Below are 23562 nucleotides of genomic sequence, written 5' to 3'. Positions count from 1 at the left end.
GGGAAAAAAACCTGCCCCTGGCTTGACCAGGAGCCCCTGGCTTAGAAATAAACCCCCATGTGACTCAGCAATATCGGGGGGGGGGGGGGGAGGGAGAGCAGGACAACAATCAGCCAAGTTGTACTTTTCCACTAGCTCACTGCATGTTCTCCAAAACCCTATTAAAGCCCCCCCCCCTTTCACCCAGCCCTCTGCTGTCTTTCTTCCTGTTCAGAAGCCGTTGCCATAAAACAGCGTTGCCAATAAATCTCTTGTGTGAGATTGTTGCGTGGTATGACTTTTTGGTATTCCTTGGTTCCTGCCAAAATACCCAAGTGACAGAAAAAACCCTTAAATTGATAATGTGACTTGAATGGGCTCTCCAGGTGCCTGTGCTCCCCCGACATACAGAGTCTGAACTGCACCAGGACCTTATCCCTCATCTCTAGTCCACTCTGGCATCCCATCCATCCGCAATAATTCTCTAAGTTTCTCCTTCAGACAGAGATACCTCCAGCCATGGTCTTTAAGGTTATGGTAGACCCTCTTCACCAACCCATCACCCTTGGAGCCACAATCCTGCAGCTTCCTTAGGCCCAACTAGGCTATTATGATCCTTTCCACTCCCCTTTTCTGCCTCTGTCTCAAAGCTGCCTGTAATCCCACAGCTTCTCTATGCCCTTGTGGCTTTTATGATAGTGTGAGATCCTGTTCCTGTCCCTTTCCTGTGGATAAGACCTTATTCCTAAACTCAGATTTTCATTGCCTTTAAGCAACTTCAGTGGGCAATTGGGGAAATGGAAAGAGATTCCCTATTCCCAATGTTCCAGTTTTCTCTTACCTTTGGTCCAAGCCCTGTTTGTTTTTTTTTCTCTGCCCCCAACTCAACACACACATAGGCGTGCACCCCCCCACACCCACATACTGTGAATGTTGGCTGGAGAATCTCTAAGCTTCCTCCTGCAGCATCCTCTATAGCTAGGGGCTCAAATATTTTTCTATCCCTAAGCCTACTTTGTTCTTAGCTTACTGGAATGAGTCTTACAGGGATTCAGATATCTTTTAGGTATACGTATTATTAAATTATTGTTTTATGCTGCTTCACTTCAATGAAAAGCTGGCTCTGGAGTTAGTTTATAGCTCTCCCTCTTCTAGACCAAAGCATGCTTATTTAAGGGTTTCCTCCCAAATCTCTGTCCCATGTCAGGCAGGCCACCTGACTATGTGACAGAGAAAGGAAAGCAAAACAGGAAACTATTTCTAATGAAGATTATTGCTACTCATTTCATACTCTTTTTGGTTTTGATTTAATTCTCTAAAACTTTGCTAAGGTGTGAATCTTAAGATTTGTAAGACTATTAATGTAAACTTTCTGTACTTAAAGATTTGTAAGTATATTGGATATGGTTAAAAATCTGTAAAATCAGCTGGGTGGTGTTAGTGTATGCCTCCCAGCACTCGGGAGGCAGAGCCAGGTGGATCTCTGTGAGTTCGAGGTCAACCTGGTCTACAGAGCAAGATTCAGGACAGGCACCAAAACTACACAAAGAAACCATATCTCAAAAAAAAATCTGTAACAAAGGAGTTAACTTAAAACTCATAACACTGGGTGTTGATAGTTTAAATCTATACATAGGTAATCTTAAGGAAACCATGTGGAATGACACCATTTTAGGGATATAAGCAACATGTTGCTTGTCACTGTCTTAGCTGCTGTCCCCACTGGGATGGAGGTAATCATGTGGCTGGCAGGGTTGGAGAGGGTGGATGCCAGGACTACAATCTTGATTAAAAGTAATCACATTGTATAAGCTAACCAAGGAGGTAAAAAAAGGTGTCCAAGATATTTTGGATTGGGATGTATTTTTTGTGGGTGATACTTGTCCTGAGAATAAGAATAATAGATGAGGAAAAATAATAAAAAACAAGGCTTACCAAAAAATAGGACTTAAAAACAGCAATTTATACTGCTAATTTCTCCACCTTCATTAAAGAATTCCAATATATTATCCAATCTTACAACCTCAACTTCCACGGCATTTATATGATTCCTACTAACAACCTTATCCCTGAGGAGTGCAGGTGAGGCTGGGAACAGGATAGGGTAAATATAGACAAAATCCACCAATCTAACACTATTCACCCAGTTGGGGCTGAGGTGGTCCCCAGCTGGGATCCTGAATGGAACTACAATACTCCAGGAGGGATTTCACCTAGAGATAAATTTATAACTTGCCTCCTGGCTCAATTTGTAACCTACATCCTGACTGGACTCCAGAAGGCTGCCCTTAAAAGCTTTAAATTATATATATATATATATATATATATATATATATATATATATATATATATATATATATATATATATATAATTCTTATGACCTAATTCTTTTCCCTGTGTTTCCCTGACATTAAAGCCAAATGCCTAGAGATGGGATCCCTAACTACACAGGCACAAGTCTTAGTGGTGGCCTTCAAAGTGTACCATGGGAGAGATGTAAAGTCCCCTGTTGTGGGATGTTCTGTATGCTGTGAATATGTTGTTCTGATTGGTTGATAAATAAAAAGCTGATTGGCCAGTAGCCAGGCAGGAAGTATAGGTGCGATAAACAGACAAGGAAAATTCTGGGAAGAGGAAGGCTGAGTGAAGATATACCAGCCTGCTATCCAGGAAGCAGCATGTAATGACATACAGGTAAAGCCACAGAACATGTGGCAACATATAGATTAACAGAAATGGGCTGAATTTAAGTGTAAGAGGTAGTCAGTGGTAGGCCTGAGCTAATAGCCAAGCAGTTTTAATTAATATAAGCTTCTGAGTGATTATTTGGGTCTGAGCAGCTGTGGGCCCAGGTGAGAGCTGAGAAAACTTCAGCTACAAATGGAGCTCAATGGTGTCAAAGACACTCCATATGGAGTTTATCTTCTCAGCAGAAATAGCCATTTGGGCAAGAAACTGTTCTTGCCTGGACTGCTTGACAAAATGTTGTACCTACTGGACATGCAGGACCCATAAAAAATAACCACTAAACTTTACAAGACAAAATGGTCCTTCAGGTACCTCCTTCACAGAAAAAAAAACTGCCAGACATTCTACAGGACACACAAAAAGTAACTGAAAGACTCTAGGCCTGTGGGCTAAAAATAGATGACCCAATGTTACAGAGAAACTTTGGATGACTGTCTAGGCAGACATCTGTCTCTGTCATTCTAGATTTTTATTACAATGCTCTTCCTGTTTACTTAGGTAATATTATATCCTTCTGGGGGTTTTTGATATAGTTAAAGACTAGAGAGTTATAATTATAATTTTCCTTGGTTATGACAAAAGATAAATTAGATATAAAACTTTAGACTCATAAACTAGATAAAATATTTTCTTTAATTTTGCCAAATACAAATAGATTATTATAACTATAATTCTTGCTTGATAACTGTTCTATTATATGTAATTTGACTATGTTAAAGTTAAAACCTTCCTTTATGATTAAACAAAAAAGGGGAGGTCCTGTGGGATGTTCTGTATGCTGTGAATGTGTTGCTCTGATTGGTTGATAAATAAAAGGCTGATTGGCCAATAGCCAGGCAAGAAGTATAGGTAGGATAAGCAGACAAGGAGAATTCTGGGAAGAGGAAGGCTGAGTGAAGATATACCAGCCTGCTATCCAGGGAGCAGCATGTAATGACATACAGATAAAGCCACAGAACATGTGGCAACATATAGATTAACAGAAATGGGCTGAATTTAAGTGTAAGAGCTAGTCAGTAGTAGGCCTGAGCTAATAGCCAAGCAGTTTTAATTAATATAAGCCTCTGTGTGTTTATTTGGGTCTGAGCAGCTGCAGGCCTGGGTGGGACTGGAGAAAACTCCAGCTACAGGTTACCTGCTGGTGGTTAAGGCCTTTCACCCAATCATAGCCACCGCCCTTATGCTCCCCAAAGCCTGAGAACCTCTGAGTCCCTGCTTCAAATGCAGTCAGGAGGGGAACTGGGCCTATGTCTGCCTGGAACCTCAAAAACACTACCAACCATGTCCTAGGTGCTATCAAGAGAGACATAGTGACATGGGTTGTGAACTACCCCACATGGCCTTTGCAGTGTGGGGACATCAGGCCCAGAATACCCTTCAGCTGACCTCCTAGGTCTAGCCATAGAATGACTGAGGGGGCCTGGTCTCCCTTGGCAGAACCACCACCATCTCTAGCAGGGAGCCACAGATAGTCATCATGGTACCTGGGCAACCTGTCTCCTTCCTATGGACATCATGGCCACTTACTCAGTTCTAACAGTGTTTTGAGGGCCTACCTTCCCTTTTTGTTCCCTATTGTTGGGGTAGGGGAACAGACTTATCAACCTCACCAAACCCTGCCACTTAGTTTTATCTTTAAGGGTATTCCCCTGACTCACTCCTCCCTAGTAGTACCAACCTGTACCATCCCCTTACTAGGAAGGAACCTCTTACCCAAACTGAAAGCCTGTACTTCCTTGGCTCCCCTAGCCTACCTGGCCCTAGGCTTGCCAGCCATTTCCCTTCTCCTTCTCCTCCAAACCACACAGTCTGACACACCTTTCCCTTTATCAACCTCAAGTTGGTAGATTCTTAAGTATCAAACACCCAAATACCCCCATACAGCCAAATATCATTCCACTCTTTTCATGTAATTACAAAACCCTACCAATTTTATCACATAGGCTCAATATCTACCCTCTCTATAAAGTCCCAGGGGACTTAAGCCTCATATTTCTGATCACTTAAGAAAAGGCCTTTTGTGCCCACATTTCCCTTTAACACCCCCACATACTTGGAGCTAAAAACACCAACAGAGCCTACCACTTGGTATAGGATCTTCAACTTATCAACTTTGCTGTGGTTTCTCTCCAATATGTAGTACCCAACCCCTGTACTATCCTTTCTATTATCCTTCAGGAACCTCACATTTTTCTGTCGTAAATGTGAGGCTCTTAGGGGGAGGAAGCAAGGAAACAGGCAGGGTACCAATAAAGGGAGAGGAGCAAGTGTCTTAGTAACTAGAGAGTTGCTCACATGGTGGGTAAGGCATCAAGGATGCCTTCTTTTCCATTCCTCTCGATTCCCAGTCATAAATTATCTTTGCTTTTACTTGGACTGACCCCGATACTCATATTTCTATCCAACTTACCTGGACTGTCCTACCCAAGGGGTTTCAGGACAGCCCACATCTATTCAGCCCTCTAATTTACCCTCTTTGTCTCTTCTGACATACAAGTTTATGCAATACATAGATGATCTTCTCTGTAATCCATTCCTACAAATTAGCCAAGCTGACACTTATACTCTACTAAACTTCCTGTCTGGCCTGAGATATAGGGTCTTACCATCTAAGTTCCAGTTTTCCACCCCTCAGGTTACTTATCTGAGACTAGCTATTACTCCAACTCACAAGGCCATTACCCAAAGTAGAAAATATTTAATTTAATCCCTTGCAGTCCCCAGCACCAAGGATGAAATCCTGTCCTTTCTAGAGATGTCTGGTTTCTTACACTCTTGGATCCCCTCTTTCTCCCTTCTTGCTTGCCCCCTATATGAGGTGCCTTGGAACCTCATATGAGCCCTCCTTGCACCCATTGTCAAGCCTTTTCTTATGCTGTGGGATAATGCTTTTGCACACTGTTTTAATAAAACACTGATTGGCCAGTAGCCAGGCAGGAAGTATAGGTGGAATAAGCAGACAAGAAGAATTCTGGAAAGAGGAAAGCTGAGGAGGAGATGCCAGCCTGCCATCCAGGGAGCAGCATGTAATGGCACACAGGTAAAGCCACAGAACATGTGGCAACATATAGATTAACAGAAATAGGCTGAGTTTAAGTGTAAGAGCTAGTCAGTGGTAGGCCTGAGCTAATGGCTGAGCAGTTTTAATTAATATAAGCCTCTGTGTGTTTACCTGGGTCTAGGCGGCTGTGGACTGGGCGGGACATAGGAAAACTCACAGCTACACTCTTATTCATTCCTTTCAACTGGCAAAGGGACTATGTCACTCTGAACAAAGTTTCTGATCTTACTCAAAGCTGCTGATTTGACTTTCCTGTGGTATGTACGGATCATTTGTTTCTGCTGGTTTCTACCACCCACAGAATTTGATTCCAAATTCTAAAGTCCAACTCTTCAGCTGCTTCTTCTCTCCACTTGCTCAAACCATTTATATCTCTTTTCCTACTTGCTAAGTGTCCTCTCTCTGTCTTGTGGAACCTGCTATGCCCTCTGGGGCCCTACCATGTGAGCAACTCTCTAGTTACTAAGACACTTGCTCCTCTCCCTTTATTGGTACCCTGCCTGTTTCCTTGCTTCCTCCCCCTAAGAGCTGCCTGCATGCAAAGACATTTACTATGAGACTTTCATAAACCTGTTCGTAATCATTTTACTCCTAATGGCTCAAAACTTTTGGTAATCCAAATGGCCACTAGGAAAAGAATGAATAAGCAAACTACATTTAAGAATATCACTGAGCAATAATGGAAACAAAATGAATCCCTAATACATTAGTCTAAGAAAAAAATGCTGAAATACAAAATCCACAATTCTATTTATACAAAATATTTTCATCTATACAATTCTACATGAAGCTATGTAGCAGGCAAATTAAGCTAGGATGTAAAAAAAAATCAAAATGTTTAGGAAAAATAAAGATTTGATGGAAAAAGATACATGGAAAGTTTCTAGAATGACATAAATTTTCATTATCTTGATAGAGGAATATGTTATAAATATTTATAAAAACTTACCAAACTGTAATTTCAAGATCTGTGCATTTCATTTTGTGAACTTCAACTCAGTGTTGTTGTTTTTTTTTAAAGAAGAAATACAGTATAATGAGAACAAAGACTTTCACTTTAATATACAAACCGTAAAATCATCTGGAAAAGATGGTCGTCTTCTTTTGTTTGTTGGGGAAACATTCACTGAGCTAGGATTGTATCTTTTTAAATTGACTGGAAGATTAATTTCTTCAACATCTTCATTGTCATCTTCATCTTCATCATCTCCATTAACTCCATTGTCTTCACCATATTCATCTTCAGTATCTGTAAAGCAGCACATAAAAAGTCATTTTAGCTGGGCGGTGGTGGCACGCGCCTTTAATCCCAGCACTCAGGAGGCAGAGCCATGCGGACCTCTGTGAGTTCAAGGCCAGCCTGGGCTACAGAGTGAGTTCCAGGAAAGGCACAAAGCTACACAGAGAAACCCTGTCTTGAAAAACCAGATAGATAGATAGATAGATAGATAGATAGATAGATAGATAGATAGATAGATAGATAGATAGATAAAAAGATAAAATAAAAAGTCATTTTATGCATTTGCTACCTAAAAACCTTAGTGTGTGTGTGTGTGTGTGTTCTGACTATACCACTTTAAATTAGAGCCTGTTTCAATTTTAGAGAATGACAAAACAAAAATTCTTCTCTAAGTAATTTAGAATAAATATCTATGAATGGAAGGGCTATATACCCTCAATAGGAGTAAGTATGAAGTTAAAAATCCAGTCTAGACTACAAAGGAGTGTTTTACAACTTAAACTCCACAAGAGGAGACAACTGCTAAGACTTTTATGAGGTCTCCAGGAGTTTTTCGGGTTTTTGTTTTGTTTTGTTTTTTACTTAGGGAGGTTAGCATGCTTCCAAAATCTGTTCCAGATGAGTCTGTTCTATCAAAACTCACCAAACTGTACTTTTAAGAGCTGTTCATTTCATTTTATGAAATTCAACTCAATTTTTTTCAAAAAGCAATACACTATAATAATAACATAAATTTTCACTTTAATGGATGAACCATAAAATCATAAAACTACCACCAACCTGCCACGGCCTCTGGCCTCCACCCCTGACACTGCTGCTGCCTGGGTAGTGCCACTGCAAAGACTCTGCCTACTCACTTGAATTGAAAACCCTTCAAAGCATCTTCACCACTGGTTGCAGCTCTAAAATCATGGTTGCCTTACCAATTAGACTTTACATGCAACTTAAATAAACAGATGTGAAATAAAAGTTCAAAAAATCTAGAAATATCAAGGTTAGGTTATGGTTTTAAGTCATTCAATACAGAACTAGAACCAGAAGTATCTACAATGATGTAACCCTCTAGCTTGAACTAGGTCTGGCTTGCCCTCTTTCTTCATAGTTACTGGAGATGTACAATACTACAGAAGCTAATTAGCCTTATCCATCCTGAGCTAGAGCAGTCAAGGAGATATTAATGACCCAAAAGATTCAAATGACAGAAAGTAAAAGGAGTAAGAGGACTGTAATTAACCAGATGTAGTGGTTTATACCTATGCTGCCAGCATCCCTGAGGCCAAGGCAGGAGGATATCAAGTTTGAGCCAGCCTGAGCTAGCCTGTGTGGATTACATAAAGACCCTATAATCTCCTTTCAAAATGAGGGAAGGTGTGCTGGATCAGGTTCAGAACTTACATTCAAAACCTACCTGGGCAACTTAGCTAGACTGTCTCAAGTGGAAAAAAAAAAAAAGTAAAAAAGAGGGCCAAGGTTCAAAGGTAGCATGCAGGAGGTCCCAAGTAGTATGAAGGGACGATAAAAAAAAATGAATGGGAGATTTAACTCTCAGGTGAGGTAAATATAGAGCAATGCATTAAAAAACAGCAACAAAAACAAAAAATGGACATATCCAAGTTGAACTGTAATTGCCACTAAATTTTATTTTTAACTGGAATTTTTCCGATCATAAAATTAATGAGTTGTGAATAACTAACCCATAGAGTGACCATAATGACAAACTCAGAGTAAGCCATCTACTGGGGCTTCCAGTCAGGATGAACCTCAAAAACTTGAATAAAATAAGTCAGATATAACAGCAAATACAGTGTATGTTTCAACTCACAGAAAGTTCAAAATTAGGCCAAAGTAACCCATGATATGAGAAGTCAGCATAGTGATTACCTTGCCAAGGGGGTTAGGGAATACAAGGAGACAAGACTGGGGTATGCACAGTTCTTATCCTATTATTTGTTATTATGAATTATGATTATATACATGCATTGATTGAAAATATTTAAGCTGTATATTCATGATGTGTGTATATTTTAATATAGTATAGTTCTATGTAAAACTTATCTAAAAAATAAGCTCTTTAGGGCCTGGAGAGATGACTTAGCAATTAAGAGTACAGAGGACCTGGTTTCAATTCCCCACACTCACACAGCAGCTCATAAGCACCTGTAGGTCCATTTCCAGTGGATCTGATATCCTTTCCTGGTCTCTATGAACACCAGGCACACATGTGGTACACAGGAACGTGTGCATGCAAAAATCCATAATATAAAATATTTTTAAAATTAGCTCCTTTTAGGATCTAATTAAAGTATTCCATCACCAATAAATATGAGCTTTAGATGTATTTCCTTCTCTTTTTTCTTTTATACTGCATATATACTGAGCAATTTTGAGCATTACTTAAAATTTCAAAATACTTTTGAATTTCTTCATAGTATTTCATTTTATTAATGCACATAGGTTTTACTACTATCTGTTACTGGACATTTTATGGCTTCTAAGTTTTATGGCTTCTACATTTTCACTATTTTGAAATAATCATGTATATGCATTCAAACAAATATTCCTTCCTATAAAAGAATCATCACAAGAAAGGCTATAACATTTGAAAGACTTCTGGTAGGTGCTTCCCAGAGGTCTTGAAAGGCTGTACAAATTTGCACTCCAAAAGAATTAAAGTGTAATGTTTTTTCACTATTATCACTAAAGTGAATTAACTTCTAAATACTGCTAATTTGATAAAGGTTGAAAGTTATATCCCATCTCATTTGCATCTTTCTCAGTATGAATGCACTTGAACATTTTCAGATGTTTCTCTGTTAAAACCCCTTGTTCTGGGCCCTATACCTCACCTGGGTAGCACAATAGAACCAAACCTGTTGGCAGGGGTATGGGTGAACCAGCCCCAAAGTTGTGAGCATGGGAGAGCTGTCCCCACTACTAGCCTATCATGCAACAGTGTGGGTAGGAGAGAGATGCACCCCCTTACCCCTCACCCCTTACTGCCTGAGACAGAGAAGCAAGCTGACCCTTCCCCTTACCAGCTGCAGCACCTGGGCAAGTGGCCCCTAGACCTCACCTGGACAACAAGGTAAAGCTGGCCCTGAAGGTACAGGTGTTGGAGAATGGACCCCCGAGGATGTGAAAGCTGAAGAACTGGCCCCACCCTTTGCTCATCCCTGCAAAGTGTGAACTAGCCAGGGCAAGGCAAGAGAGCTCATCCTGGTGGTGAGGACAAGGAAGAGCTGGCTGGCCAGCCCTGCAACTACCCAACATCCACCCCATCTGTGATCTACTGGAGCGTGGGGGTGGGTTGATCTTGTGAACCCAAGGCTGCAGGATCTCCATGACACAGGGCAGCAACAGGATGTCCAGGGAGAGTCCCAGTGAGGGCCCAGTGTTGATAGTGTAGCAGGGACCAGAGTCCTTGAACCAGACCAGTGATTTTTTTTTTTGTGATGAATGCCTACATGTAAAAATGTGTGGATAAAGGGGTTTACTGCGTGACTCACTGTGTCACACTGCAGCTTCCATGACCAGATTTTCCCTTTTTCCCCACCCTCTTTTACTTTGTTTTATTCGAGGGTAGGGGTAATGGGTGAGATTGGGAGGCATGATGTGAAAGACACAAAGAATAAATAAAAAGAAAGTTTAAAAAAAAAACCTTGCTCTGTGAATCACTAGTTTTTCTGCCTCCTTGCTCATCCCCCAACTGGGTTTCCTATGTGAGTCCTTGCTATCAGAAGGGTAATAATGGGTAAATTTGAAAGTGTACAGTTGGAGCAAGTGCTTTTCTCAGGTGGTGGTGGTGGTGTGATCCCGGTATTTTTGCTAGGGAGGAATTAGTTGTTTGAAATTATCAAACCCATTAATAGTTGTGATTTCTTAACCGCTTTCACATGCAGTTTTAACTTTAACAATGATTAGAAAAACATTCAACTGGCTGGGCGGCGGTGGCACACGCCTGTAATGCCAGCACTCGAGAAGCAGAGCCAGGCGGATCTCTGTGAGTTCGAGGCCAGCCTGGGTTACAGAGCGAGATCCAGGAAAGGCGCAAAGCTACACAGAGAAACCCTGTCTCAAAAAAACAAAAGAAAAAAATAAAAATAAAAATACATGTAAGTAATTGAAATGAAGCCATGACACTTGGGATGATAATGCTCCCCAAGCTCCACAGACTAACAACTGGACCCCAGTGTCAGGCATAGGAAACTGCCCATTGAGTTGTTGGTTAGGGGAGTCCAAGAGACTTCCAAAATAATACAGGTTATTGTTGTTGTCCTTGGTTGCCTACCAGAACTCGAGGGAGAGTCCAGTCCCTATTGCTGGAGACATCACACACTTTCAACACAAGGCATGGAGGAACTGAACTGAAACTGATCTGGAAGCCTTCTCCCTGTCGACTGGCTCTCACTACATCTAAAGGTGCTATGCAAGCCCCCAATGGAGAAAGGTAATTTGTAGTTATACACAGAATAAAGCTTACAAACCATGAATGGCAAGCATATCAAGATATGCCCAGGGGTGCAATAGTGGCACTTTTCCTTGTGACTAGTCATTAGCTATGTAATTGGACTTAAGGTCCACTCAGTAGGAGGGAACTCCTACCTGGTACTATAAACCTAGCTGTGGCTGGTGAGGTCACAGACCCTAAAGAACTCCTACTCCTGTTATTTCCTGAAGTGTATTCTAAATACCTATCCTTATATTCACACAAAGTGTATCTCTCAGCTCATCAAAAAAAGCTGCTTTTTGTGTCATGTCTATCTCCTTAGTGGCTTTAACCTTTACGTCAGATTTCTGTTCATACCTGGAGAAATATAGCTTGATGATTTGAGAAATGTTCTTCTCCTCCCTAGAATTGTAACACGTGGTTGATTTGACTTGTACTTGCCTAGTCTCCTTCTTCACCCATCAGGACACCAAGATGGGTTGTCTAAGACGTTGAACAAATTTTAAACTACATTAGAATCGAATTTCTATGCATCTGCCAGCCTCCATGGCAGAAAAAAATGCTGGACCAGAATGGAAGCAAAAGGAGATGGCATCCAAGTTCCAAAAAAAAAAAAAAAAATCTACCTATTACAAGAAAAGACAGGAATATCCCTCCTCTTAGCCAGCCAGTGTCTCCTCTAATTCTGTTTACCCTATAAAAGCAGAGAAGTTAGCTGTGAGCTGGACCCCCTCCTGTCTGTTGTTGTTCACTGAATAACCTTATACTACCAGTGCTTAATGCTTCACTTCATTTTTGTTTTCTGTGACACTGAAAGGGAAAACATTCCTTATTAGAAGTCTCTGCAAAAGTTACAATCAAATTATTACTTACTATAACCAGGAGAACTTATTACCTAAATGCACAAGGGTTTTCAAACATAAGAAAAATCAATGCAATACATAAACAAAGAGGGTAACATTCACATTATCATCCTGATACACAAAAGGCAGCTGACAAAATTCAATAGCATTTCACAATAAAAGTATTCAGGACATTAAAAATGAAAGAAAATTTTACAACCTAATAAAGGATATTACTGGAAAATCTACAACTACTTTCATCCTCAGTGAAACAACTGAAACATCTTCCTGTGGCTGTCTGTGGTGATGCAGGCCTTTAGTCCCAGCACTTACAAGGCAGAAGCAAGCAGATCTCTGTGAGTTGGAGGCCCACCAGGGCTACAGAGTGAAACTCTGTCTCACAAAGGGAGGGTCTTTCTGTGGACTCTTTATGTTCAAATGTAAATAGTACTGTGTTTTAATTTATACTTCCAATTTTTATTACTAGTATGCAGAAAAATTATTGACTTTCTTACGTTAAGCTTGTATTTTACAAATAATAACCAGTTTTAGTTCAATAATTTTTATTCCTTAAGATTTTCTGCATAGACAGTTACATTATGTCACCTGATTCATGAATTCCACCAAAGCTGTTATATTTTAGCTATTCACCTGAGTTTTACTACTAAACAGTTTAATTATAGCTGCCAGATATAAGTAATTTTTGAAACACTGAATACAGTTTCTGTAATGTTTTCTGAGACTGTTCCCCTTAAATTGGAAAAGGCAAAGGGAAACACAGCACATACTGAAGGAAAAACACAAACATACAGAAATACTGTATTAGCATGATTCTCAGGCTACTTTGAAAAAAATTATGATATGTACATGAGTGTTTTAACCGAATGTATGGTCATACCTGGTGCCTACTGAAGTCAGAAGAGAGTTGGATCCCCTGGGACCAGCGTTACAGATGGTTTTGAGTGGCCATGTGGGTTTTGGGAACTGAATCCCTGTCTTCTGCAAGACCATCAAGTGCTCTTAACTGCTGAGCTATTTCTCTAATCTGAAATTTAGGCTTTGTGTACAAACTAATTAATACAAAGATTATGGAAATAAGTGGTTTACTAGAAATGAGAGGCAAAGCACACAATTTAACCCAGGAGGAAATTTAACCAATTACCATGTACGGATTGTTCCTCAAAGCTGTCATCAGAGTCTTCAAGTTCGGAGTCTACGGTCAAGTCACCATCACTGGATGTATCCGGAATAACGTCTGATCCAAAAAATTCACTTAACAGCTCATCATCATCACTGACGTCGTTATCACTGTCGCCATCCATATTTACAACAATAAAGTCTAAGAATCAGAGAAAAATCAGATTAAGTACCACGTTAAATGAACAGTTTGGGGGGCTAGGATAGAAAAATATGGGTTGTTTAAAACTCCTATTTCTTGAGATAGGTCCTCTCTGTGTAGCCTTAGCCGGCCTAGAATTTGCTATGTAAACTAGACTAGCTTTGATCTCAGAGATATCTACCTGCCTCTGCTTCTCTCACATGCTGGAACTAAAGGGATGTACCACTACAAACAGCTTTTTAAAAACCACATTTTAGTTCACAAAACTGTATTAAGTATTTTTATACTTGTAATCAATAAAGTTAGCTAAAAAATCACTTATTTACTATAAAATATTGGGATATATGAATATACACACAGACTATTATTTCTAATACTTCTAATTTTGCAGAACAATAAATTTCTTCACTAGAACAATAAATGTCTTCTAATTTAAGAAATATCAGCAGCTTGGGGTGCAGTTTGGCAATACAGAGTTCACCTAGCATACCCAAGTCCCTGGATCCAATCCCCAGTATAAGAAAAGACATAAATGTTACCACATGTTCCATGCTATGATGTGCTCGATGTTTTGCTTTTAAATTTTAAGTTATAAAACTATTGTCTCATGGCCACATTTATAGAGACCAATAATTTACAAGCTTGTTCTCCAAAAATTAACTCATGATAACTGATGGTGGATAAAAGTACAAAAATAAATATTATTTCAAAACAAATTAAATTCAAACTAGACCTCACAAAACATGAAACAGGTAACTACACACGAACTACATATGAAATATCAACTCTAACCATTTAAATATTATGTATACTGTCAAATATCTAAGTGGGCTTTCTAATTTCTTAAAGTTGTCCTTAAAAAAATATTTGTGCCGGGCAGTGGTGGCTCACGCCTTTTTTAATCCCAGCACTGGGAGGCAGAGGCAGGTGGATCTTAGTGAGTTTGAGGCCAGCCTGGTATACAAAGTAAGTTCCAGGACAGCCAGGACTGTTATACAGAGAATCCTGTCTCAGAAAACAAAACAAAACATTTGCTTAGCATGCACCTTTAATTCTAGCATGTGCAATGCAAAGGCAGGCAGATATCTGTGGGCTTCAGGCTAGCGAAGGCTATCTAGTGAGAGCTTGTTTTAAAAGAAAGAGAGCGAGAACAACAGCATTATTTAATAATGGAGAGTTGGCTGTGTATGGTACTTCCCACTTAAGCAAGACTGACTTGAATTTGATCTTAAAACCCACATGGAAAAATTAGGTATGGTGATGTCTGCTTACTGCAGCACCAGAAAGACAGAAACAGGTAGATCCCTGGAACTAGCTAGCCAGCCAGCCTAGCCTACATAAGCCAGCTGAGATCCTGGGCAAATGAAATCCTGCCTCAAAAATCAAAGTAAATAGCTCCCGGGAAATGGCACCCAAAGCTCACCACAGACTTCAACACCAATGCACATACATACACACTCACAAGAATGAACACACAAACACACACACAGGGAGAGAGAGAGAGAGAGAGAGAGAGAGAGAGAGAGAGAGAGAGAGAGAGAGAGAGAGAGAGAGAGAGAGAGAGAAAGAAAATAATAAAATCTGTATCTAGCCCAAGTCCTGTTTTATAAAATAGGGAGCAGAAAGGTTGCTTGGAAAATCACATTTTATAAACATTAAAAACAGTTTGACAGTTCATGCCATAAAAACTCTAAAGCAGAATGATTTGGGAGGGAGCAGATAGCCTTTTCTATCAAAGGACCACAAAGCATGAGGCCTCTCCTAGTAACATGATGAAAGGCACCCTGCTTTCCAAGGATCCCCACATTTTACAGTTGTCCCTAGACAGCACATCTGTCCCCTAAAAAGCAAACAGTAAACTCAATACACGGGAAGGCCACTCCACAACACCTCTACATCTTTATTTTCTTTCTCCTCCTTAACATATCTACAATAAAATAAGTTCTGCCTTAAAACAAATATGGCTAACTTCCAAGGCCCCCAAAGGGCTTTATTTGGTCTTCAAGAAAGTGTTCTCACAATCAACTCCCTAAATTCAGAATTCAGTAAAAAATAATATTAGTCCTCCCTTATCTTAGCCTGTCTCTGTAAAGGAGGAGAGGGGATTTAAAAAAAAAAAAAGTTAACTCATCCCAGAAAGTCCACACCAAGTGGCCAAACTGCAAAAGCTTACAGGAGCTGGCGGCCTAAGAGAAGTCCCGTGCTCAATATGAGAGTTACTTTGATGTGAGACTGCCAAGTGCAGACTTATTCTTCTCCAAAAGAAAAATTCTCCCCAATCACAAGTGCCTGGCACTTGTGCCTTGCCTGCACACCATGCAAATGTAGATAAATGTTTCAAAGCTTGCGTCCAAACGGATGCCCAGTGGTGCCGGCGCTTTAGCCCTCCATGCCTCCTTCCTGGAGGCACGGGAATCCGCTCGGGGTGCAGCAATCCCCCGGGTCGGCAGTTTCTAGAAACTGCTTTATAGCGTCTTGAAACGCTGGAAAGAACTAGCCCAAGTTCGGTTCCCTGGGAGCCACAGTATCCTCCCTCGTCTCCTATCACCTCAAGCCCCGGCGAAAACCGTAAGCCCCCAAATACCGCTTGGGCTACCCTTTGGGACGCCATGTCACGGCAAAAGCCCAGGAACCCGAGAAACACGCCGAATGCCAAGAATACGAAGAACCTGGGGATCCTTTCGAGTCCCAAGACTTGGGGCCTCTCTAGCCCCGGGAAGCCCCAAACTGGAGCATCTGTTCGAAGCCCCAGCTACTGCAAAAGCGGCGTCTCGGGGCGAGCGCACGAGGCAAACCCGAAGCTTGCCTCGGCTGGGAGCCCCGAGATCCTGGGGAAGGCCGGAACTGCGCAAACAAGCGCAAAGCCAGAGAAAGGGGGACGCCGCCCCTAAGACCGAGTTTCTGGGACGCCATATCACCTAGAAATACCCAATCCCCCGCCGTAGTTTCACCTTAGGGACCCCTACCCCCAGATATCACAAATCCTCGCCTTAGCCCTCCCTCGAGAAAGCAATGAGTTCCTCAGGTGGCACCTCAAGGGTTTTCGTAACCTCAAGCTCCCGGAACCCAGGGAGCCCCCTCGGAGGGGCATCCGAGTTGGGGGCATCTCGAGTTCTCTCTCACTTGTTGACTAATTCCCGCGAATCAGGCAATAAAGCAAATCCGCCGCCAGAAGCGGCGTCGCGACACGGTGGCGGGCTCATTTTTTGCAGTCGCCAGGGCTGCCGTCTAAGGAACCGGGTCACCCTATCTGGCCTAGCTGCATGCAAGTGAGGCAAAAGTAGGGGTCCTTACCTCCCTCGTCGGACATGGTGAGGTGGCGGTGCCTTGCACCGAGCGTCCCCGACGGCGTCTGGACCGCTACTGTGCACGTGAAGCCGCAAACTCACACAGGCGCCAAGCCCGAGGAGCGCGAACGTAGGCTTCTGCGGCTGCGCAGTAGCGCAGTAGCGCCTAGTTGTTGAGAAACTCTGTGGGGGGGGGGGGGGAGTAAGAGCAACACCTATTTTTGGCGGCTGTTCACCTTCCCGCCATTATTTAAAAAAAAAATTGTACATCTCTTGTAACATAGCACAGCCAATAGACCAGCTGCTCAAGTCCACCCTTCACGAAGGGTGATTTAAAAAAAAGCACCCAATTCAAACTTTTAAAATGTGCCGACAGACTCCTCCGAGTTATCAAACTGCTTACGCTGAGCTGCTCTTGTTTGCTATTTTCTAAACAGCTCTGTGTTTCATTCCTCCATGAAATAACTGCTATGATTTATGCAGTACTCTCCACAGTTCTAAAAAGCCGAATAGGTATAGCATCCCATTTTAAAGATGAGAAAACTAAAGGTAGCTGGACTGGGCACGCCTTTGAGCCCAGCGCTCGAGAGGCAGAAGCAGGCAGATCTCTGAGCTCGTGGCCAGCCTGGGCTACAGAGCGAAATCCAGGACAACTAGGGCCGCACAGAGAAATCCTGTCTTGAAAAACCTAAAAACAAAACAAAAAAGAAGACAACAATGACAAAGAAGGTTTATTTTTTCACATTGTGCAATCCAGGCTGATTATAAACTCCTAGGTTGGAATGAGCTTTTTGCCCCACTTTGCTAAGTACGTGTGTCTATATGTGCACCCCAGCATCAAGCTTGAGATTATTTGGCCGCTGGGGTCAGACACCATAGCACATGCTCCCTTACCCTAGTTACTTTACTCCTTTCTCAGCTATGTCCCCAAATTCCTCATAGTATTCACATTCTTTATCATTCCTATCTTTGTTTGTATGTTTTTTATGGGGTTTGATAGGTTTTGTTTGTTTGCTTGCTTGCTTTTTTTAAAAAAGCTCTCACATATTCTGGGTCTTAAACTGATCCTCCTGCTTCTGCCTCCTCAGTGGTGGGATTTCAGGCATGTGCCTCTACACAGAGGTCTGTTGTCATGTTTCTGCACCAAAAGATTTATGCAACCTCATGATAAGAAGGGGTCGTGTGGTGATATTTGTAATCTAAGAAACAAAGCTTGTCTGAAAATCAGAGAGACAAAGGAACAAGCCACAGACAATTCTCATCTTGCCAACTCCATGAATCCTCTGACTGAATGTCCCCGAGTCTTCAGCCGAAAAGGCCTCTTTCCTGTCTCCACACACTTTATATGTCTTTCTCCACCTAGCCATTTCACTTCCTATCTCAGCCTTCCTAGGTCTAGGATTAATGGTGTGTGTGCTTCTCAAATACTGGGGTTAAAGGTGTGTGCCACCACTGCCTGACCTCTATGTTTAACTCTGTGGCTGGCTCTGTCCTCTGATCTTCAGGCAAGCTTTATTTCTTAGATTACAAGTACAACCACATTTCCTCTTTTATGTCTAAAATAATAAAAAGAAGGTTACAAGAAAAACTATATACAATAAGTTTCATTTTGAAGAATTTGGAAAATTAAAATATGTATACTACACCACTGATACCTATTTAGGATCTCAATGGGCAACTGCTCTGAGTTCTGAAAAAGCTGATTCTGCAACCATGCATTTGCTAGAAGTCATGGCCATCATTGGTATACCTGTACAAATTAAGACTGACAATGCTCCAGCATATGTCTCAATTAAAATGAAACAGTTTTTTGCTTATTACAATATAAAGCATATTACAGGTATACGACACAATCCTACAAGCCAAGCAGTTATAGAAAGATCAAACAGAACTCGAAAGGATATGCTAAATAAACCAAAAGGGGTAACAAAACCCCCTAGAAATAGATTACATAATACTCTTCTAACTTTGAATTTTCTGAATGCCAATGAGAAAGGAACAACAGCTGTGGAGAGACATTGGATAATAGAAAAAAATTACAGAATTAAATCAGCCTATATACTTTAAGGATGTGCTGACCTCAGAATGGAAGCCAGGGTATGTGTTATGTTGGGGACGAGGTTTTGCTTTTGTTTCTACAGGAGAAGATAAGCTGTGGGTACCATCAAAATTGATAAAGGTTCGATTTGAACAAGAAAGACCTCTTAATTAGAGGTGATAATTCATCAACCAACATGATCATCCAATTTAAACTAACTTATATCACTAACAAATGCTTTTCTGGTCTGGAAGTTCCAACCCCCATTGAGGCTTTGGTAACTATCACGCCTACAAGGAGGGGCCAAGAGAGTGCCCTGAATACCTGAGATCCAGATGCGCCACACTCTCTTGTTTCCTAGACCCTGGACGTCAGAGGTAGACTGAGAAGAGTTCTCCAGAGTACACCACTGGACTGCGCTGCGTCTTTCCCAGAACCCGCAACCTACCTATCCCTTCATTTGTAAATTACACCACTAAATAAATCTCCCTTTTAACTATGTGGAGTGGCCATAATAATTTCACCAATAACTAGCCATCCTAAACATTCCCTAAGACATTAAGTGTCTGGCATCCCTGCTCTGTCTTGTGAGGGTAGAAAGAACGAATCTAGCCATGGCCTTCAGCAGCTGTGACACACTCCCTCAGATTGCTGGCAGGCACAGTCCATTCAGTTTGGCTTGGTTGGCAGTCTTCCTTTTGCTTTTGGTGGCTGTTCTGCAGGAATCCAGTGTCCAGCTAACCATCTGAAAGTCCTATCCCCAGATTTCTCCTTGGACTATTGTGTCCCTCTCTTGGTGACAGTGCTTGGGTAATGACCCCTTCCTCCCAGAGACCTCTCTATCAGACACTCAAGAATCTTGGGGATGCTCTTGGCCCTTGACCTTGGCTTCCAGCTGCCATTAACAAGGGGATCTGCTCCCTTCTGACTGATACACCTTTGGGGTGTCTCTTAAAGACTCCAACCAACACCCAACATTACTGATGCATCTTAGCACCCAAGAATGGCCCTTATACTCCCTAGAAAAATCAAAGTGACAACCTTTACAATTTTGTGGGCACATGGAAAGATGGAAGGAGATACCTCTTTCCCTCCTGCCTCCTCCTCCTTGAAGATTCTTAGTCTCCACCTGCTTCTAACCTCTGCTCCAAGCCTTCCCACCTTGTCACAGGAACACCATGACTAACCAAACAGTACTCTGGGTCTGCTCCCTAGGCCCATTGCTGTTCCTCCAATGGCCTCTACCCACTATTCCCTCCACTTCTCCAGCCACACAGCTCTAGGAGCCTGTCCTGGCTTCCCTGTTCCAAAAGGCCTCCCATGCAGCCACAGCTGCTGTCCAGTCTGGGATGCAGCTCCCTGTGAACTTGCCACTGTCTCTGCTGTGCAGCATCAAAGAATGTCACTGGATTTCACCCCTGCACTGGGAGTTCACCAAAGCCTGTTTCCACCTGCAGCTGCCTCTGCTTCCTACCACTGATAAATGCCCTTGATATTCCAGTTCTCTTCCTTCTCATCAGCCACATTCCTTCAGTTCCCTTTTCCTCCCTGCCCCCACCCCTCTTGGCCAGAGGCTCTTCCTCCCCTCTCCTTTCATAGCACAGCTCAGATTAATATTACTCTGTACTCTCTCAAATATCCCTCCCTCTGACTATGCTTTCCCCTCCTCTCTTTCTCTCTGCTTCTTCTGGCCAATCCAGCCTGGGTCCGTCCACTCTGCCTGGCCCCGCCCAGCAGGAAGGGTTGGTGCACACACATAGTTTGAAGCAGCCCCAAACCAGATCTCTCCAAATGTATTTCCTCCCAACTCCTCCTCTCTCTGGGTTTGGACCCACCTCCCATGCCTAAACTACTGCCACTACACAAACAAATTTTATTTAGCCTCCTATATATGTTTTCAAAGTTAAGCCTAAAATCAGGCATACTTAATTAGGTAGTCTTCAAACTCTTCAGAGATCTGTTGAATATGAAATTCAAAATTTTAAGCTTCTCATTATAGAGACATGTCCACCCCTAACAGGAACATTATGTTTTCCAGAATGATAGAGAAAACAGAATAATTCTACCTGAATTGTGGTAACACTAACCACTGGGATGAACTACCCCATGTCTTTCACCATCCCATGCCTCAGACTAGAACCAGAAAAAGACTTGCATTCCAAGTAAAAATTATTAATACATGAGCACCAATAGTGACTGACAGAAAGTGTAACAGGGCAAAGATTCCTCCATCTTGTCTCAGCTGAAGCCATCCTGGATTTAACTTGAAACTGGATCCTCTCCTTTTCCCTACCCCCTCCGTGAGAAGTCCCATGGGAAAGTACCTAATCCTGTTCTAAAACTTCAGGCTCACGTGCTTTACTTCCACTTGCAACTGCCAACCAGGATATAATTTTTCTGTGTTCTTTGCCTTTAAAAGCTCTCTGTAAAATTCATTTGAGGTTGCTCTGTGAGAAGTTTCTCTCCAGAGTAGCTGCCTGCTTAATAAAGACTCTCAATTCTGCCTTTGGTCCTGCTGAGTGGTCTTTGAGTCTCTACCCCACAACAAAAAGAAAGTAAAAACTTTATCCTAGGAAGAGAATATCTATTTACTTCTACAGATAAGTGTGAAGTAAAATATTCAGCATAAAGTGAAATAAAACCAGATAGAGAAGACAACAGAAGGCCAGGGTGTGGTGGCTTATACCTGTAATCAAAGCACTTGGGATGCTGAGGTAGGAGAAGGACCAGGACTTCAAGGAGCTGAACTACATGAAATCCTGTCTCAAAACAAAATAAAACCACTGCAAGAGAAAGAAACAATAAATGTATGCATGCTGGGGGAATAGTCTCTTAGTTCTCTCTTTTCCTCCTTAACAGCCAAGGATAGCTGTGAATGGGGCCCAACACAAAACTATAAACTTAATTAATTTTTTTTTTACCAAAAAATGCACTTATTTTGTGTGTGTATGTATGTGAACATTCCACAATACAAGTGTAGAGGTCAGAAGACAACTTACAGGAGTTGGTTCTTTCCTTCTATCTTTATATGGTTTCCAGGAAGAGAAATCAGATCCTCAGGCTTGGAGGGAATTACCTTTATCCACTGAGTAATCTTGCCAGCCCCATGATGAGTATTTTTTTCACTTTTTTTTTTTTGGTAACTCTATTGTGTGGTTCTTGAGCATGAACTTTGTAGATTACATCATTCCACAATGTTAAAAGGCTGGCCCTACTGTAAGGGTCTGAGAAAACACTGAAGGAAGACCCCAGACTCAAATAATATTCAAGAACAAAGAGCATTCATTTACCAGTATGTGGGGTTGAACACCTGCAAAAAACGGTAATGACCCTGAGAGGAGCACAGCTAGGGGAATTTCTGGAACAATTAGGTCATCTCAAACATAATTGGTCAAGCAAACAGCAGTTACACTAGTATACTTTTAATTGGCTGAGGTTCAGTCTTACCATTTTTGGACATACTTGAGCATCTTTGGGCAAGTCCATTACTCAGAAGGGGGTTTGCAGGATTTGTCCTTGAGACATTGTGGGGCTGACTCAGGCCTGGTGCTCTCTCCCTCTTCCCTGAATGTAAGGATATTGTTGATTAGTGGCTTTTTGTTTGGAGAGAAACCTGTTTTGCCCCTCTCAGAGAACTGAAACCTAAATTCAGTTGTAAAAGTGGGGAAGTTTAAAGCCTTCATTGTCCCCTTGAGATTGGTTCTATCTCAAATCCTTGCATTTGGTCTAAAAGCTGATATTGGGATTTTAGCACCATTAGCTGAATTGTGGAAATTTGTTCCTTAATGAATCTTATAAGGATGTTGAGAATGCAGGGACCACAGATTAAAATGAGCAATAGCAAAATCACAGTCTGGCTACTGCAGAGCAGAGAGTGGTGAGCCAGGAGGACCAATTAAACAGCGACTCGAACCAGTTTTGACTCTGCTGTCTGGCCAGTCAATGTTCCTGTAACCTTTTTCTGTTATTAATTTTTAAAATTTATTTTTCATACCAACCACAGTTTCCCCTCCTTCCTCTCCTCCCATTCCTTCTTCCCACTTCCTTTCTAACCCCCCATCCACTCCTCAGAAAGGGGCAGGCCTCCCATGGGAGTCAATAATGTATGGCATACATATCAAGTTGAGGCAGGACTGAGCTCCTCTCTCCTGCATCAAGGCTGAGCAAAGCATCCCACCATGTGGAATAGGTTCTAAAAAGCCAGCTCATGTGCCAGGGATGGATCTGGTCCCACTGCCAGGGGCCCCACAAACAGACCAAGCTATACAACTGTCACCCACATGCAGAGGGCCTAGGCTGGTTCCATGCAGGCTCCCTAGCTGTTGGTCTAGAGTCCATGAGCTCCCATGAGCTTAGGTTAGCTGGCTCTTTGGGTTTCCCTGTCATGATCTTGACCCCCACTAACTCACAATCCCTCCTCCCTCTCTTCAACAGGACTCCTGGAGCTCAGCCCAATGCTTGGCTATGGATCTCTATATCTGCTTCCATCAGTTACTGGATGACTGCTCTCTGATGACAATTAGGATAGTCACCAATCTGATTACAGGGGGAGGCCAGTTCAGGGACCCTCTCCACTATTG

General features: G+C 41.9%; 1 protein-coding gene across 1 annotated transcript in view; it reads right to left on the bottom strand.

Moving 5' to 3' along the window:
• Window positions 1-17068, bottom strand: part of Bend2 (BEN domain containing 2) — a 55691-nt gene extending 38623 nt beyond the window's left edge. The window contains exons 1-3 of the mRNA XM_015992118.3: window positions 16952-17068; window positions 13481-13657; window positions 6860-7038 (exon numbers count right to left, since the gene is read on the bottom strand). Of these exons, the coding sequence (XP_015847604.1) occupies window positions 6860-7038; window positions 13481-13657; window positions 16952-16967 (372 nt within the window). The 5' untranslated portion in view covers window positions 16968-17068. The remainder of the gene's footprint in view (window positions 1-6859; window positions 7039-13480; window positions 13658-16951) is intronic.
• Between the last annotated feature and the right edge of the window lie 6494 nt (window positions 17069-23562).

The sequence above is a fragment of the Peromyscus maniculatus genome, chromosome X (assembly GCF_049852395.1).
Source record: "Peromyscus maniculatus bairdii isolate BWxNUB_F1_BW_parent chromosome X, HU_Pman_BW_mat_3.1, whole genome shotgun sequence".
NCBI lineage: Eukaryota > Metazoa > Chordata > Mammalia > Rodentia > Cricetidae > Peromyscus > Peromyscus maniculatus.
The sequence above is the reverse complement of the archived record's forward strand: the minus strand, read 5'-3'. Positions and strand labels throughout refer to the sequence as shown.